General features: G+C 35.4%; 1 protein-coding gene across 1 annotated transcript in view; it reads right to left on the bottom strand.

Moving 5' to 3' along the window:
• Positions 1 to 17,421, bottom strand: part of PDE1C (phosphodiesterase 1C) — a 1,522,336-nt gene that overhangs the window by 547,530 nt on the left and 957,385 nt on the right. The window contains exon 4 of the mRNA XM_053715778.1: positions 1,116 to 1,229. Coding sequence (XP_053571753.1) covers positions 1,116 to 1,229 — 114 coding nt within the window. The remainder of the gene's footprint in view (positions 1 to 1,115; positions 1,230 to 17,421) is intronic.

The following is a 17,421-nucleotide window of genomic DNA, read 5'->3' as shown; positions in this document are numbered from 1 at the left end:
AAGGACTTATTTATTCTTCAGCTCACCAGAGTAAGTGCTCTGTGAGCAGCTACTCTTCAGTTACTCTTTTTACTATTATCTGCATGGTGAAAAAACATCAGCCAATCAATATCAGCGGTTTGGAGTTCACATTATTTGTTTACCATGCCATTGTTGGATTTCACCATAATGTTATGAGATTTCATTGTAAACTTTCTTAAATTGAGGAGGAGTAAGATAAAGTGCACATGCCAGATGCATACTCCATTGCAAGTCTTCGAACCAGCATCCTGATTGGTTGTTTAAAATCCCTGTAAAGTGGGATGTGGATGTGGCAAATGGTGAAATATATAGGTAGACTATCTTCCCTTATTCATGTGCCATTGTTTAGGTAGCTTTTTACAAAAGTAGATAAAACAGTCACAATGACAAGCCACACATGTATACAAGGAGGAGCCATTAAATAGATGCAGCAGCTGGAGAAATATTATACGGCTTCTCTTCATCAGTATGCAGGTCTATTAGAGGATGTCTACTTAACCCCTGACCAATGTTCCCTCTAAGGCCAGTTTTATGAGCGGTCCAACTTGAAGTCTGCATAGTGTAGTGTTTTCAAATTGGTCTACTTAACTGTTTCACTGCTGGGCTACTCACAAAACTGGCCTTAGAGGGAACACTGCCCCTGACCTCTCCCTAGAACTGTGTTATCATATCAGGTGCTTAATCCCTGCAATTAGGCTCAACACGTAGTCAAAGTTGTGCTTCTGTGACACTCCAGATGATTATACAAATGGTGAGCAAATAAAAACAGGCATATATGTATATGCTCCAATAAAGTACTGTATCCTAACCTTAAGCAGAATGGGTGTATTCCAGCAGATCAACTGTTTAACTCCTTAGAAGAAGTTGACCAAATAGTAAAAGATAGGAATTAGTTTAAAAATAAAATGCTTAAGCAAAAATATAGCATTTTATTTTTACACTATAGAATGGTCATTTAAAATACCCATTTAGAAAACACAAATAGAGTGAAATGTATGTATAAAATCAATATACAGTTATCGATGAACAAAACCTGTGACATTAAGAGTTAACATTTCTTTTCAAAGCTTTGCATAAAGATGAATGTCTTTTACCTTGTTTCATCAATATAAACAGATTCAAGTACAGTGGCTGCATATTCTAAATTCTTTTTGAGATCAACTACAGAAGCTTCGCCTCTTTCCAGTTGCTTCACCAAACACCGCAACCTAATGATAAAAAAAAAAAACAAGTGTTAGACTTAGTAAGAGATACATGTCTAGCAGATAATAATTAATGATTTGGTGTACACAATGATTCACTCTAGCAAGCCATTCTCAGAGATTACATTTATATTAACACTTTTACATTTTACTTTATTTGCTTAGTATAATTAAAGGGATACTAAAGCCATTTTTTTCCCATGATTCAGATAGAGCATGTATTTTTAAGCAACTTTCTAATTTACCCCTACTATCAATTTTTCTTTGTTCTCTTGCTATCTTTATTTAAAAGCAGGAATGTAAAGCTTAGAAGCCGGGGCATTTTTGGTTGAGCACCCTGGATACAGCCTGCTTATTGGTGCCTACATTAAGCCACCAAACAGCAAGCATAACCCAGGTTCTGAACCAAAAATGAGCTGGCTCCTAAGCTTGCATTCCTGCTTTTTAAATAAAGATAGCAAGAGAACAAATAAACATTGATAATAGAAGTAAATTAGAAATGTGCTTAAAATTGCATGTTCTATCTGAATCATGAATGAAAAAATTTGGGTTTAGTATCCCTTTAATATGCCTCTAGATTCACCAGGGTTGCCCTAACCTCTCTAATCTCTCCAGTTTGTGTTATTGAGCAGGCTATACAGAAGAAATGCAGTAATGTAGCCGATGCTTAAATTCAGTGGATAATGTTCCATTATTTTTACACCACCAGCTGATGTTAACAATGTAAAATACTCAAAGTTGATTTTTATTAATTACATTTATTTGAAGTCTGCTAAATAATGCATGACTGTACTATTGAAATTGAGGTTGATGTTGCTTAGACAACTTTAATATAATCTGAAATAAACTGTTGACCTTTCTTCCTACTAATGTTTGGGCTGGATTCCTAAATCTTTATATCTCGCAGCCTCTGTTTAGATTCAGCTGAATCAGCTTGATTCAAAGCAATTTGATGCAGTCAACCTTCCTACACATAAACCGATCATTCATGCTGCAGTTTCACAGTAAATTGTTGCTCACAAATACAATTTTTATTTATTAAAGGGATATTAAATAAATGCAACATGTAATGATGTATTCAAAGCAAGTATGTGAATAATATTCATATACAGTATATATATATATATATATATATATATACACACAAACACACATTCACACGCACACACATTATTTTGAAATTAATGGAGTGCATCACAACTCTTCTCTAGGGACAAAATGTTTATTGGCTTACAGGAACAACTCCCACACCTCTGTTAGTTTAAAATTACAAGCAGAACCATAGTCAAAACATTTTTTTGCACAGGGGCATCCATGTTGATTAATAATATTAATAATAATAACAACACATTTTAACCTTTTCCTGTCTGAACTTATTTGTCTATATCGGGACAAAGTTCTGATGTAAACAAATAAGGGAAAATTTTAATCACGCAATCGTTCATGCGATGGCGTGATTTCAATGATGGAATCTAGTCAGGGGGGAGTGCCTATTATGCTGCCATGCCCTCCAGCCCACGATCCCATTTAGGAAGCCGCTATAGCTTCAGGACAGCCAAATGGCTAGGATGTTTCATGCCGTCCTAACGGCGCTACAGCCCAGTGCAGTTAGGACTGCATGGAACGTCCTAACGGCGGGAAAGGGTTAAATGCCCTCTTTCAAATGCAATAGAGAAAACAAACAACTATAATTTCCATTTTAAGTTTTGAGAAGTAGAGACACACATTAAAAGCATTTAGGGCCACAGGCATTAACGTGGATGAGCCTGTGATATCTTAGAGTGAACACTACAGTTTGTCTAGTTATCCCCTGTTCAGTGGCACATTGTGTCACCTCACCTACAGTCGTGACTCAGCAAGTAGTTTATCAGAATGACAGGTATAAATCTAAGTGACAATCTTGTCAAATAAAATGTTCATAATGAAATCTTGAACAAATTGCTAGTTTACTTCTATTATCAAATTTGCTTTGTTGAAGAGTAAACCTATGTAGGCTGATAGGCGTTTAGGATCATGCATATGTCTTTAGCATTTTATTGCACCAGTGTTTGAAACTATGTATAACATAGCTATAAACATTGTTGCAAACACTCTTGCCAGATGGCTAAAGACACATGCACGCTCCTGAGCCCACTTAGGATTACTCTTTAAAGGTACATGAAACCCACACTTTTCTTTCTTAACACAGAAAGAGCATATCATTTTAAACAACTTTCTAATTTTTTTCTATATCATTTGTATCATTCTCTTGATAACCTTTGTTGACATTATGCTACTGGGAGCTAGCTGAACACATCTGGAGTACCAATGACAAGAGGCATATATGTGCAGTCACCAATCAGAAGCTAGCTCCCAGTAGTGCATTACTGCTCCAGAGCCTACCTAGATTTTTTTTTCAATAAAGGATACCAAGAGAATGAAGCAAATTAGATAGTAAAAGTAAATTGGAAAATTGTTTAAAATTGCATGCATTCATCTGAATGATGAATGTTTAATTTTGATTTTACTGTCTCTTTAAAAAAGAATACAAAAATAAATAAGGAAAATTGACAATAAAAGTAAGTTAGAAAGTTGCTTAAAATGTCATACTTTCTCTGATTCATTTAAGATTCAAATCAATTTTGTAATGAAAAAAAAAAAATTAAACAAAGGAAAAAACACCCTCTAATCGAAATATATTTGTGCTGTATCTCTATGGAATAACATATCAGCCAAGTCTAAACATTTTTAAAACAAATTGACATCTTTTATGTTTTTCAGTAGCCAAAGTTCAGCCGTCACTTGCCTTATTTCACCCTCCATGCAAGCAAGTATAAACTCGTTCACAACAGTGCATGTATTATTGAACTCACAACCACAAATGCTAGTTCCAGATTACAAGGTCAATAATTTGTGCAGTCAGTTCATGGAGGCCAGTTCCCTATAAAATCACAATCACTATTGTGTCATCTCATTTAAGGGTCTCTTAGAAAGATACAAAACAGCAAGGCAACTGGGTCACGATTTGCAGTTTAAAAAGTGGAAATCCTGTAATTTACATAGAAACTCGTAACAGCCATTGTGTTTACTGTTCATGTTAAAATAGAACCAGTCCTTTTACAAATAAGAGAAATAAATATAGTTCAAATAATCCATGTGAAAGTTTTTAAATGACCATATAGCAGTAGAAAAACAGTGCACAGTCTGGCTATCCAGATAACCTAAAGATGCATTCAGATGGGTTAGCAGTGGTGCGGATGGAAATAGATTGCAATAGTTAAAGGGACAGTCTATCCCAGAATTTGTACTGTTTATAAAGATAGATAATAACTTTTTTTAGCCATTCCGCAGTTTTGCATAACCAACAGGGTTATATTAATATACTTTTTACCTCTGTAATTACCTTGTATCTAAGCCTCTGCAGACTGTCCTGCTATTTCAGTAATTTTGACAAATTTGCATTTTAGCCAATCAGAGCTGACAACTTCTCGGGAGTGAACACAATGTTATCTTTATGGCACGCATGAACTAGCACTGTCTAGCTGTGAAATACTGTCAAAAGGCACTAAAATAAGAGGCAGCCTTCAAAAGCTTTGAAATTAGCATATGAGCATACCTAGGTTTAGCTTTCAACAAATAATACCAAGAGAACAAAATCAAATTTGATAATAAAACTAAATTAGAAAGTTGTTTAAAATTGCATGGCCTAGGGGGGACGGAGCCAGCTACCGAGGAACATGGACGCACTTTGAATGTGCTCCTAACACCCTGCCCTGTATTTTCATCAAGCCCAGAAACTTGGCTAGACTATCAGCTATAAACCGTCTTATATGCGAGCCTAAGTAACGCTGATCAGTGTGAGAGGTTTCATACCCCTCTCGGTACCAACTTTATGTGACCCGCAACAAAGGCCTACCAACTCTCCCACGCACCGGGGGTGCAATTCATTGAGACCACGCCTGTGTACTGTATTTAAAGATGAGCCAAAGTAGAAGATCAGATGAACTAAATGATACCAATTGGTGCTAGTTTTTCTACTGAGATACATTCTGCAGCCCACGAGAAGAGCGTATCCCACATGGCGGCTTATACAGTAAGAGTATCTACAAATTCCCCCCTGGTTATCTGGGGTCAGCGAGACTAAATCGCTTGGAGTTTGTGTCCAGCCTGGGGAATATCTGGAACGTGTATTGTACTGCAGCTGACATTTGGGGCGGAAAAGAGAGAAAGCCTAACAAGACACAGCATGGAGGTTTTAGCAGCCGTAGATGCCTGGGAGAGCACATTAACGACCGCAATTGCACAGAGCTCTGAACAGCTTATGAGGGATTTTAGCTTACTCCTCGCAACTGCAGCGCATAGTGCCGCCTTCTCTCCAGAGCCCATTGAGTACTACTACTTAGGGGACGTGAACACTCATCATCTGGAGCCTCCGGTAATGACAGGTATGAATACTGAGGATTGGTGCCCATTACGAGCACTGTCTAGTGCAGATACCATCGGGCAGCATGTTTCCTCCCCTGAATATCGAGTCATGAAAGTGAGATATATGACGACAGCCCGACTAACAAAGCTTGCACCCCATACCAGACTGCCAGGTCCAACTCACCCAGACAGTCATTAGTAGCATTCCTGCCACTTTCAAAGGAAATGGGCCATCAGAGATTGCACACCCCTCTAACGCTCCGGACTTGGTGTTCATCGTACCTGCTGGATGCATGGATATCCCAAGCTGCTCGTCTGTCTCTGGCAATAAACCCGGTCAATACTGGGCTTACAAGATCTGGAGTGGGCTAAATCGGATAATTTCAAGTTGTCCTTCTGGCTAAGTCCCTGTTTAGTGATCTTACAGCTAGGCTTTCAGAAAAATTGGAATGGACAAAATAAAATAACTTTTTAATGTGCCCTAGACCTATCGATATAATAAGACTGGAGAATAGACTGACACACACGTGGACCCTACCAAAGTTCTCCACTCAGCAAATCCTAGCACTAAGGGTGTAAATTGCGTAGTGGTCATGTATTCTTCTATTTGCTGTCAGTTAATACATGCTGCCTTATTTAACGTTACACCCTGCATAATGGAGTCATACATTAATGGGGTTGTTATCAATTCTAGACTTTAAGTATACACATCCTTTAAAATGCTCAGAGACCTAATGTTACTTCTCTTGCAATACCATATAACTAGACCCTTTTATTATTTAACTCATTTCCGGGTAAAGCGTTAATGCTGATATGCTATATATAAACATATAGGGTCTTATACTTATACTGCAGTTCTACAGGAGGAGAGGGCACTTGGCTCACTGCTTTCCTGTTTATAAATGCAAGCTTGTTTTTTGCCAAATGCTTTGTTAGATTGCGGCTCTAATATACACAGTATGCCAATTGTTATTAATAGTGAATATGAGTCCCATAATGACAATACGATCCCAATTGTCTAAACTGAGTTGCTGTCAAAATTATGTGTCTGCTGTCTTTGTTGTTTTACTGTTTTATCCTACCCTACTTGCATGGTTTAGCATTTGCTATCTCATAATGTCTTCAGTATCCTACACTTAGTAGCTTATCGCCTCCCATAAATCTTGTATATAGTTGAAGAGTTAACTGATTCTAGCCTAACAGATGTATATTAGCCTTTAAAAAGACCAAGCAACCTTGCAAACTTTTTGTGAAGCTCACGCATGAACTAGAGCTATAACTGCGCAATGATGGCTCTATATAGACATTTGGGTCCTACTGTGACTATACTGATATAAAGATAATGCACATTCTCTCATTTAGCAATGTTGTAGCATCGTTTGAGTTCGCAGCAGCTGTCGTTATATGGTTTGCTCAGGACAATCTGGCAGTCACCCCTTATGGTTATATGAGTGACTCTAGGTTTATCTCATAAGGTTTCATTTGTTGTACAGGTTAAGATATTTTTCCCATAGCTAATTCAAAGATTGGGTTAGACACTGTTCTTTACGTATATTAACTGTTGTGGACTCACCTCACAGTGCTCTCACGGCTAATTTGACTCCATATGCTACCACTGTCATAAGGTTCTGGAATAACCCAGCTTAGCTTTACCCAAACCTATGTAAATGTGTGTGTGTGTCTGAGTATGTAGACATGCATATGCCTGTATAGGTATAGCCCCTTATAACTTTTGAAGATGTATATGAGAGTGTGTGGCTGTTAGATGTTGGGAGCAGGCTCCCAACTTAGACAAACTAGTGCTGACATGTATGCTTACGTTTACTAGGGTCAAAGAATGATTTCACATCAGAACCTACCTCATTTCTCAAAATAACTTATTCACCGGTCTTTGGGTATAGGGCCCGTACCCAGGTGACATGGTTTCAAATGGTTATGGGAGTAGATTACAGACCCACATATAGCCTGTTCTTGATAGTTATATTTCTGCTCCAAGTCTATACTGGTAATATCAGAGATGAAACCTCAGACCCTCTATACTAGTCAGCCTCACTCTATTGTTCTAGCTGATTGCCTCACTATTCATACTACTTTTTCCTTATGTTTGGAGACTCAGCATAACCGTGAACCTTAGATAAAATTGACACTTTACAGCACACTAGCTGTTAATTTCACTTAAATAATACCTGCCTAGTATTTATAAAGTTTGTATAAACCTACTTCAATACCTCCACTCAGAAAGCATATATAATCCTATTTCTCCTTTTTTATTTATGACTGGCGGGTTGTTATGGCAAGCTCATACGTGTCTCATAATAATATTCCCCATACCTGACCTGCTGGCATCTAATAGGCTTCAACTTTTATAAATATACCTATTATTTACTTAGGTCAGTGGGACTGATCATTAATATTAGCCAGCTGAGTCTAAAACCTCTATACACACCCTGTCTTTTTTATAGCCCCACTAGCTCTTCTCCTCAACATGGCAACATCATATACTTTAAAAGCTTCCTTTGGCATATATTCTATCCAACGCATTCATTATACCACCTCCCCCCCTCTATAATGCATCTCCTGTTCTTAGGAGACCTGAATAAGCGGTTTCTCTTACTTATACTGCACCTTCCACTACTCCATTAGTATTTTCTTCTACTTTACATATCACCACAATACGGATCCCCCCTATCCTATTCAGACCAGTAGGTCTGCTTACATGGGTCCTACTAAGTTTTTCTTCCTACAATATATTTTAGGGGCCTATGTGAGACCAGATCAAGAGCAGCAAAAGCCTTGATGCATTGGTTGGAGGGCTCCATTGTGGATCCTATTTATTATTATTAAGGGAGTTTAGAACATATTACAGTACATTATTTTACCTTGACATTGATATTCTACTTGTATTATGTTACCTTGTTTTCATAATTCAATATGCATAAAAAACAAAAAAAAATGGTTTTCTGGGAGACCCAAGAGCGGTCTATCTTGTTTCAGATATACCTACTACCACACTAGAGTTCTCACCATGCTGGGAGGTCCAGGAGAGGCCTCATGTGTCATGGGTGTAGGTGTACCGTAATATTTGGCAATCATTGTCTTTTACTTCTCTTATTTTATGTCATGTAAAGGTGTATTATGTATATATCTCGTTTTTATTCTAGTTATGATGTTAGCTTGGAATATCCTTTTGTTCTTACATTTGTTCTGTAACTTGAATCACAATGACATTCAATATATGTATGCCTGATTTAAACCACAATAAAAATATTATAAAAAAAAAATTAAAAAAAAAATTGCATGCCCTATATGAATCATGAAAGTTTAATTTTGACTAGACTGTCCCTTTAACTATGAAAACCGTAATTAAGCAATCTCCTGTAAAAACACAATTTTAATAATGACTGTACTGTTCATAATAATCACACCAGTGAAAGTGAGAAATACAATTAAATATGAAAAATGAAATATGAAATCACGTGTAGATGTAGGTTTTCTGAAGTGAGTTTTCCTGCAGATCTCATAGCTATAAGTGATATCACGTAGTCCTTACATCTACATATGTATATGCACCTATGCATATGTAAATACGTACCCTGATGACTGTATACATCCTCTTCAATGAATGAAGCTTTAATGAATCAATACTATAAATCAATACCTGTAGAATGTCTCCAATAGCCATTTCATAGTGTTTAACATAGGTGCAAGTTAAAAGACTATTTGAAAATAGCAGTTAATAGTCTAACAGGATTCCATAAAGGATACCAAGACAATTGGAAAGTTGTTTAAAATCGTATACTATCTGAATCATGAAATAAGTTTTGGGGTTTTTATGCACCTTTAACTGACTCTACATATATGTAGAGTAGTAAGACAGTTTTTAAGGAAACATACTAAACCTTCAATCAGAATACTCTAATTGTAATTAAAATATGCATGTTATGTCTGATTTGATCAATTTTAGATACATATATGCATTTAAATGCTATCTAACATTAAGAATTCAGCATACCATGAAATGCAATTAATATGCATACATTTAGGTACATGAGTTATGTTCACCCAAGATCCCCATTGTAATCAACACAAATTGCAATCTCCTACATGAATTAACCTTCTACAAAAAGCACCGCCATTAGCATCCGGTGGGAAATAAGCAGGGGCAAATAATCACCCTTCAGAATTTTGCTTCTTATATCTAAGCATAAGCACCCGCTTGAGTCATTTTATACCAATGAGTCACCATTTTAAATGTATGTGTATCCCATTTACACTACAAGGCCCTACTTTGAAAGGTATGGTAGTGGTTCCTTAAAGAGATAATGAATTATCTGTCATGAGAATAAAAGAACACTATATAAATATGTTAAATATATATTTATAACATTTAACTGGACCTTAGGGGCTGATTTCTCACTGGCTGATAAGGCTAAATAACACATTTTTATTGGTGGTCAGCGATATGCCTCACAAGCATGAAAGCAAGTGTTTTTTTGTTTTTTTTCTCAGTACAGGAACAGCCATTTTACAAAACCATTTTGAAAAATGTTGTAAAATGTCCTCTTCTAGATGCAGCAAAAAATAAAATTAGCAAGGAAAAACGCATTTTCCACGGTCACTAATGCTCTGTTTTTAAAGTTCATTGGTATGTTTTTATTTGTTGTTTTGGAAATGTTTTAACATAATACCATAACTCAAACTTTATTTTGGAGCGTATCACTACCATATGAGACGGACTGTCTCTATCCAAGTCCTGGTTTCCAGTTCCGGCACCAGAGATCAGCTAGCCAGTTAGCTGAGATAACCGTCCTGTGTCTACAAGCACATTGGTGTGCTCTTTGCAAATGTGAGTACCCTGTGCGTATTCTACACATCTTGCCAGTATATACCTACTGATACGCACATTTTGGCGCCTCTCTGTTTTTTCTAATCTGTTTAAAAAATCAAATGACTTTAATATCTGAATTCCTTGTTGTAGGTGGTCCAGGTAAAAGATAAACACTTAAGAGGGAATTCCTCATGGTGGATTACATTGTATTGTTTGGAAGCAACGTATTGGATTCACGCTCTGGATAGGAGAATTTCTGGAGCAAATTTATTTATGATGGGAATACTGGTGACTAAAACGTAAGTTTAGTGAAATATTGTGGATGAATATTAGTGCTTAAAGGGACACTAAACTCATTTTTTCTTTAATGATTCAGATAGAGCATGCAATTTTAAGCAACTCTGTAATTTACTCCTATTATCAATTATTCTTCATTCTCTTGCTATCTTTATTTAAAAAGCAGGAATGTAAAGCTTAAGAGCCGGACCATTTTTGGTTGAGAACCTGGGTTATGCTTGCTTATTGGTTTGCTAAATGAAGCCACCAATAAGCTAGCACTATCCAGGGTGCTGAACCTAAAATGGGCTGGCTCCTAAGCTTTAAATTCCTGCTTTTTAAATAAGGATAGCAAAAGAGCGAAGAAAAATTGAAAGCAGGATTAAATTAGAAAGTTGCTTAAAATTGCATACTCTATCTAAATCATGAAAGAAAAATGTGGGTTTAGTGTCACTTTAATGTGTTAAAAGGACATTCTAGTCCATTTAAAATTAACCAAATATACAATTTTTAAACAGTAGAGATGGAGGAAAAACAATTCTTACTTTGCTTACATTAGTTTTTTTCCCAGAAAGCACTGAAGGCACAGCCTCCTCTGGCACTTTTGACATTTCTCCAAATACACCCCCTATACACTACTTTATTAGTTTTAAATATGCTATAGGCATACACCAAGGCAATTCAAACACAATAAAGCTACAATTTAGGGGAACACACATTTCCAAGGAAGTTGGAACAACTGTAAATTCAACAGAAGAAAAGACAACATTGTGAGCAAGGTAAGTATGCCCTTATGTTGTCCCTACCTCTTCAAGCATGGTAAATATTAAATAGACTAAGACGTACCTCTGATTCAGGGAAGGAACTATTATTGGTGGAGCAGGTGCAGTGGCACCAGGAACCAAGAGCTGGGAGGGTCCAAAGCAGCCAGTCTATACATAGGTGTGTGCCTGTGGTCATTATCTATGCATAGATACTCATCTAGTACAAAACCAATATTCATTTGTTATGGTGGAGATAAAAGCGTGACGTGAGATTAAACTCTTCAATTTCATAAAAGTAAGAGCCATAGAATTATTACCCAGAATCCTCTGCTGCATTGGTAACAATGTATATGGAGTACTTCTGTGGAAAGACAAGTTGTGATACTTGCCTAGATTTGCTAATTTCCTATACAATAATGCTTTTACTTTTATGAAATTTAGAATTTTAATCTTACGCTGTTATCTCCAATATAATTTAAATGAATATACTGCTTTTGCTCTGGAAATAAGTTTCACTTAGCTGCAAATCAAATCTATCTTCCGCTGATGAGAGAGTTAATAAGCTTGAGCTGTCCAGCAATGGTTTTGTCTTTGCTGAATCTGCCCCATAAGGGGATTTACTGTGGTTAAACACAGTACCAGAAGCAAAAATCATGAGATATTGTATAACTAAATTGCATATCTTACCCAGAATTCTCTGCTGCATTGGTAACAATGTATACAAAGTACTTTTGGGGAAAGACAAGTGCTCTTACAATCAGCACTAACAGGAATATACTGTATATTTACAACCATAAAATAAAATGCCCGTGTTTATATATAACAAAAGAAAGATTTTTTGATTTTTTTTTAAACATGCATCATTCAATGGCTGCTTCTCATTAAGATTTAGTAAGTCTAATATTGAAAACATCTGTATTCAAATGTAATATATATTTAAATATAATTATGTATATATGTGTTGTGAAGCTGACTTACAGCTTGCTGTTTTCGTTTAATAGTTTTCTTTTTATTTACATTGCCTGTGTATACAAATACCTCATATTTTGTACTTTGCAGAAATGAGAACTTTTTAAATTGAGCTTTTGAATGAAAATTGATTTTGTTGTCTCCTAAATACTATTCGAAATAACAGCAGGTAGCCAAGTCATAAAAAATACATTCAATATCTCCAGCTTGAACAGAGCTTTCAATAAACAAAACCCAAGGCAATCAATTCTAGTACTGCAGTATCTACTTACAGCTGTAGCTTGTCGGTGGATATAGCAAAGTTGATTCTATGTGCAGAAATGTCACAAAAAAAGACAACTATTTAACCTCTTGGCTGTCAGAGAGGCTTGCAGTGCATTGTTACGTAATTTAATGTAGCTTTCTCTGGTAGCAAAAAATATTTAAAGGGAAAATAATTACATAACATTTTTATTGTCTTGCTATATCATAACATATTGACCTAGTCTAAATATTTTTTTAAAACACATTAACATTTTGCTGCAATTGTTTTTCAACAAAAAAACTCCACACACCATTTGGCTTATTTGGGGGAGCCAATACAAGATTGAGTATGCAGACAACAAGGCTAGTCATGGTCATTACGTTAGTATAAAGTGATTTGATTTACAGTTGTTATCAGTTAAAGCCAATTAGGGAAATATATGTAGTAGGGTTCGCCTTGAGAAGTCAGTAGGGTGCATTTACAGCTCTGAGAATTAGAAAATCCACAATTTTCAGAGCTAAGTTACATTAGAAGTAGGCAAAATAATGTAAGTTTACTACAAAGTTGATTTACTATGCATAACTATACATTTTATATTAAAATCTCAAAGTGCTGTTATCCCTTTTATTTTAAGCAGAGTGGCTATATGTCTGTTTGTTCACATTTATTATACTGCGGGCAAACAAGGTTTCCCATTCTTACGGGGAGTGAGGCAACATTCACTACTAGAATTTGAGATTGCACAGTTGATCGCTTGTGCAGCATCCCCCACACACACTCTTCCACAGCCATCTGTGCAAGAGCAGAGCTTGTCAGTCATCATAGATAATTCTGTGAGGTTAGGTAGAGCAAGAGTGCACCACAAGGGCTCTGCATTTGCATGCACCTAAAACTTCATACATAAAACCCTTACAGTTAACTAGATTAAAGATTTGTCATATGAGCTTATTCATAAAGAAATGGAACCAATAGCACATGACCCTTATTTCATGCATATGGACATGTATTGAACTCAGACAGAAGACTTAGCCCTACAAGTGAAAAACAAGTAAAAACATGTATTCGTATTAAAAACACACAAAGGCTTGTTTTTACGTTGAAAACCCATGAAAATTGTAATTTATTATTTTAACTTTTTTTGTGGGTAGACAATATTTTATGCTACTGTTATATTAGTTGTTGCTGGGTGCTGTTAAGAAGATCTATAAAACACAAGAATTTAAGTACCAGTGTGTACATGTACTTTTATTGTCCAACTGATAAATTGTACATCTACAATTAGTACACACTGTACAAAAAAACAAAAAACAGTGTGACGATTAATTAAATCTAGTGGCACAAAGTATTATGCCATTTTAAAAAAATACTATAGTAAAACGGAATAATCAATGTAAAAAAATGTATTAGGTCTTTATAAATTTATAATTATAATTTCTATAGACCTATCCTAGGTCAAACCCTGCCTAACTTGATGGGTCAGAGATAGGTTAAAAGGCCATTAAAGTGCAAAAATGACATGTCTAATTTGTTAGAGCCTATAATTATAGCACTACCATCTCTGCAAGTCTATGGCCCTCATTTAATAATGTCCCTGCGGACAATGTTCCCAGACAGGAAACCTGTCTGCATGCCTTTGGGGCCTCCGATGCATATACTTCAGAACATTTGTGGTTGACTATCTAGGACTCAGGAGGATGAGGGGCTGTTATCATTTGGTTGTCAGGGCTACATCGGGGAGAGTTTAATGCAAACTATAATGTACTACAGTGTCAGTTCAGAGTATAATTATGGGTAAAGTGTACATTTGCACAGTTATTTTAACCTGGCTCAAGGAGATTAGGGGCGGGGTTTTATGGCCCCCAGGAAGGTAAAAGAGGCACAGTTGGTGTGTAGCTAAGGAGACTAAAGGTAGAATACACGTGTTACTGTATGAAATGAAGGTAGTCTCAGGTTTACATAGGGAGGAGAAAGACAGTGGGTCAAAACCCCCAAACCAAGATTATCCCACAAAATGTGGGACAGCTGGAAGTTCTCCAATAGATGTGATAGTCAACATGTGTTTATATGAGGTTTTACAGTACAATAATTGACATGCAGGGTACTATTTCAGTCTCCCAATTAGTAACAAGCAGCCACAGCCAACATTTTCATAATGGATAAAGGTTTGACTGAAACGGCCTTTGACTGGCTATATCACATCTGCCATCAAACAAAATATTTGACGACATTACAGGAATTAGGAAAATATGTATGTTTCATTGTAAACTATGCATGATAGCTTCACACAATGTAAAAATTTAAATACATGCTTTAGACAAGTCTGGAACCAACGCTGGATTACTTTTATGCCTTGTTTTAAAAGTATATTTTATATAGCTTAGTTGCCTAATTGTTATGATGAAAACAAGATTCTGGACACACATTTGCTTAAAGGCACAGTATACTGTAAAATAGTTTTCCCTTAATGTGTTTACAATTGCTTTTTTTACCAACTGCAGAGTAAAAAATGTATGAAAATTAGCTTTTTAAGGCTTATTTGTGTATATTAAAGCTCTGATTTTGTGTTTTGAAGCCACAGCCTAATAAAATAGGTTGAGCTTGTAGATATAATCAGATCTTATTACATTATCACATTGTGCACATATACCTGCTTCTTTATCTTATATCTGTCCTTAAAACAATCACCAATACTTTGAGAGAACAATGGAAAATCAACATTTTATTACCTTATCTCTGCTTTATCCGACTGGGAGTGTAATTTCTTCTGCTGGCCGTGTTTACAAAACTTATCTATAGCTGGTACGCGCGGCCACAAACTTTCAGAATAGGTGGGGATACCACATGCTAAATTAACCATTTCAAATGCCAATATAAGGGTAAAGGAGCTACTTGTAAACAATTTAATACACTCCAGCAGGTAAAGTGGATCATTGGGAACAAATTAAAGGTGAGAAAATTTTTGAGTAAACTGTCCCTTTATGATCAGCAACACAACAAATCTATGATTGTATATATGTGTTAAGAGGGTGCCCTGATAACAGGAAAATGACATTATCAGTATGCTACAAATTCATATTTGTGCACACATACGGATAACTTAGCTAAAATAATTGCTCATATTTTTGCATTCTGACCATATTTTTCTCTGAATACATATAGACAGTATAAAAATGTAAAAAGTTCTCTGCAACCAACACACAATAATAAATGTTCTAATACATTAGTACATTTTAGCATTGCTCATTTCCATACATTTACAAAGAAGCATCTAATAGTTGCCAGTTCCAAAGACCTACTAATTTTGATGAAGCATTAATTTTATATGTATATATATATATATATATATATATATATATATATATATATAATTTTTCAGACGCCTATGTATTTAAATACATACCCCACAAATACTACATGCAACTAAAAATAAATATAATATCCCACCCAAGCAGAGACATTGAAATTTCCAGTTGCAAGTTCCAGTTTATGACTTTAATGATTAATTTAATGAATATAATAATAATAAGAAAAAAAAAGACAGATTTATGTATCACAATTACGTACACTTACAGTTTCATTTTTATCTTAAATCGTATTTGTGACCTGTGGTATGAAAACTGGTTCATTAAAATCATATTAAATTATATGTCACTTGAAGAGCTTAATTAAATCATCATTACTTGTGGCACCACATCATATAATATATGCTTATTTAAATTCACAATCTAATTAAGAAAATGCCATTAATGTTTTTTTTTTTATGAAAAATAAAGGGTTAGCCTACACAAAAAAGGCAAGGCCTGGCCCAAAATTATTTAGACATTAGAAACGTTCGTTTTAATCCAGAAAATAAAAAGGTTTTAGGGAAATTGTCTGGAAAAGTGAGTTATCTTTTCCTCTTCCAAATGTACTGGATATAAATGCAGTTTAAGCTATTTGAAAGCTAACCCTGTTTATATATTGATGATTATTATACTTTAAAAGGATTTAGCCATGTGTGGTTTAAATATAGCAAAGTTATTACTGTAGTATTATTTATTTATTTATTTATTTATATGACACCAAACATGTTTGTTTGCACCATACAGAAAGGTAGAATACATATTTATGGTCACACATTTTAGAAGTATGAACACAAAAAGATTTATTGAACTATGAATGTCTAATAGTACCTAATACATAACTTTCCTTCAAATCGCTTACCTTAAACATCTGCAAAATGAAATCATATTAATTAGGTTTTTGTTTGTACAGAAACCAGAAGATTACATTGAATCACCCTGGTTCAATTAATTACAAGCTATGTTTGCCACATATAAAATGTGAAGGAAGAATGGGTAAGTGTAAATTTGCATAAAAGTTTAAATGTTACGATGTCCTAGAATAATTCTTATGGTCATATGTCACTCATTATTCTCTGACTCTATTCCAACCCTCTCACTGTAGCCTGGTTCTTTTCAATAGTTTTGCAACATAAATGATTCACACAGATTAAGGAAACATTACATTTAAATTAGGTTTGGTCCTAGTTCATGTAAATGTACTTATTCAAAGGACACCATACTGTTTGTGGTCTTGCTCTCAGAGGGAGGCGTAAGTACCCTATTGGATTCTTTGCTCCTTTTAGAGACTAACAAATGGCTAGCTGCTATACAAGCTAGTTTCTTGTTGCTGCATAGTTCTGCCTGTCTTTAGTACCCGCTAGATATATAT

The sequence above is a fragment of the Bombina bombina genome, chromosome 5 (genome assembly GCF_027579735.1).
Source record: "Bombina bombina isolate aBomBom1 chromosome 5, aBomBom1.pri, whole genome shotgun sequence".
NCBI classification, from domain to species: domain Eukaryota; kingdom Metazoa; phylum Chordata; class Amphibia; order Anura; family Bombinatoridae; genus Bombina; species Bombina bombina.
Note: the sequence above shows the minus strand (reverse complement) of the source record. Positions and strands in the feature narration are given on the sequence as shown.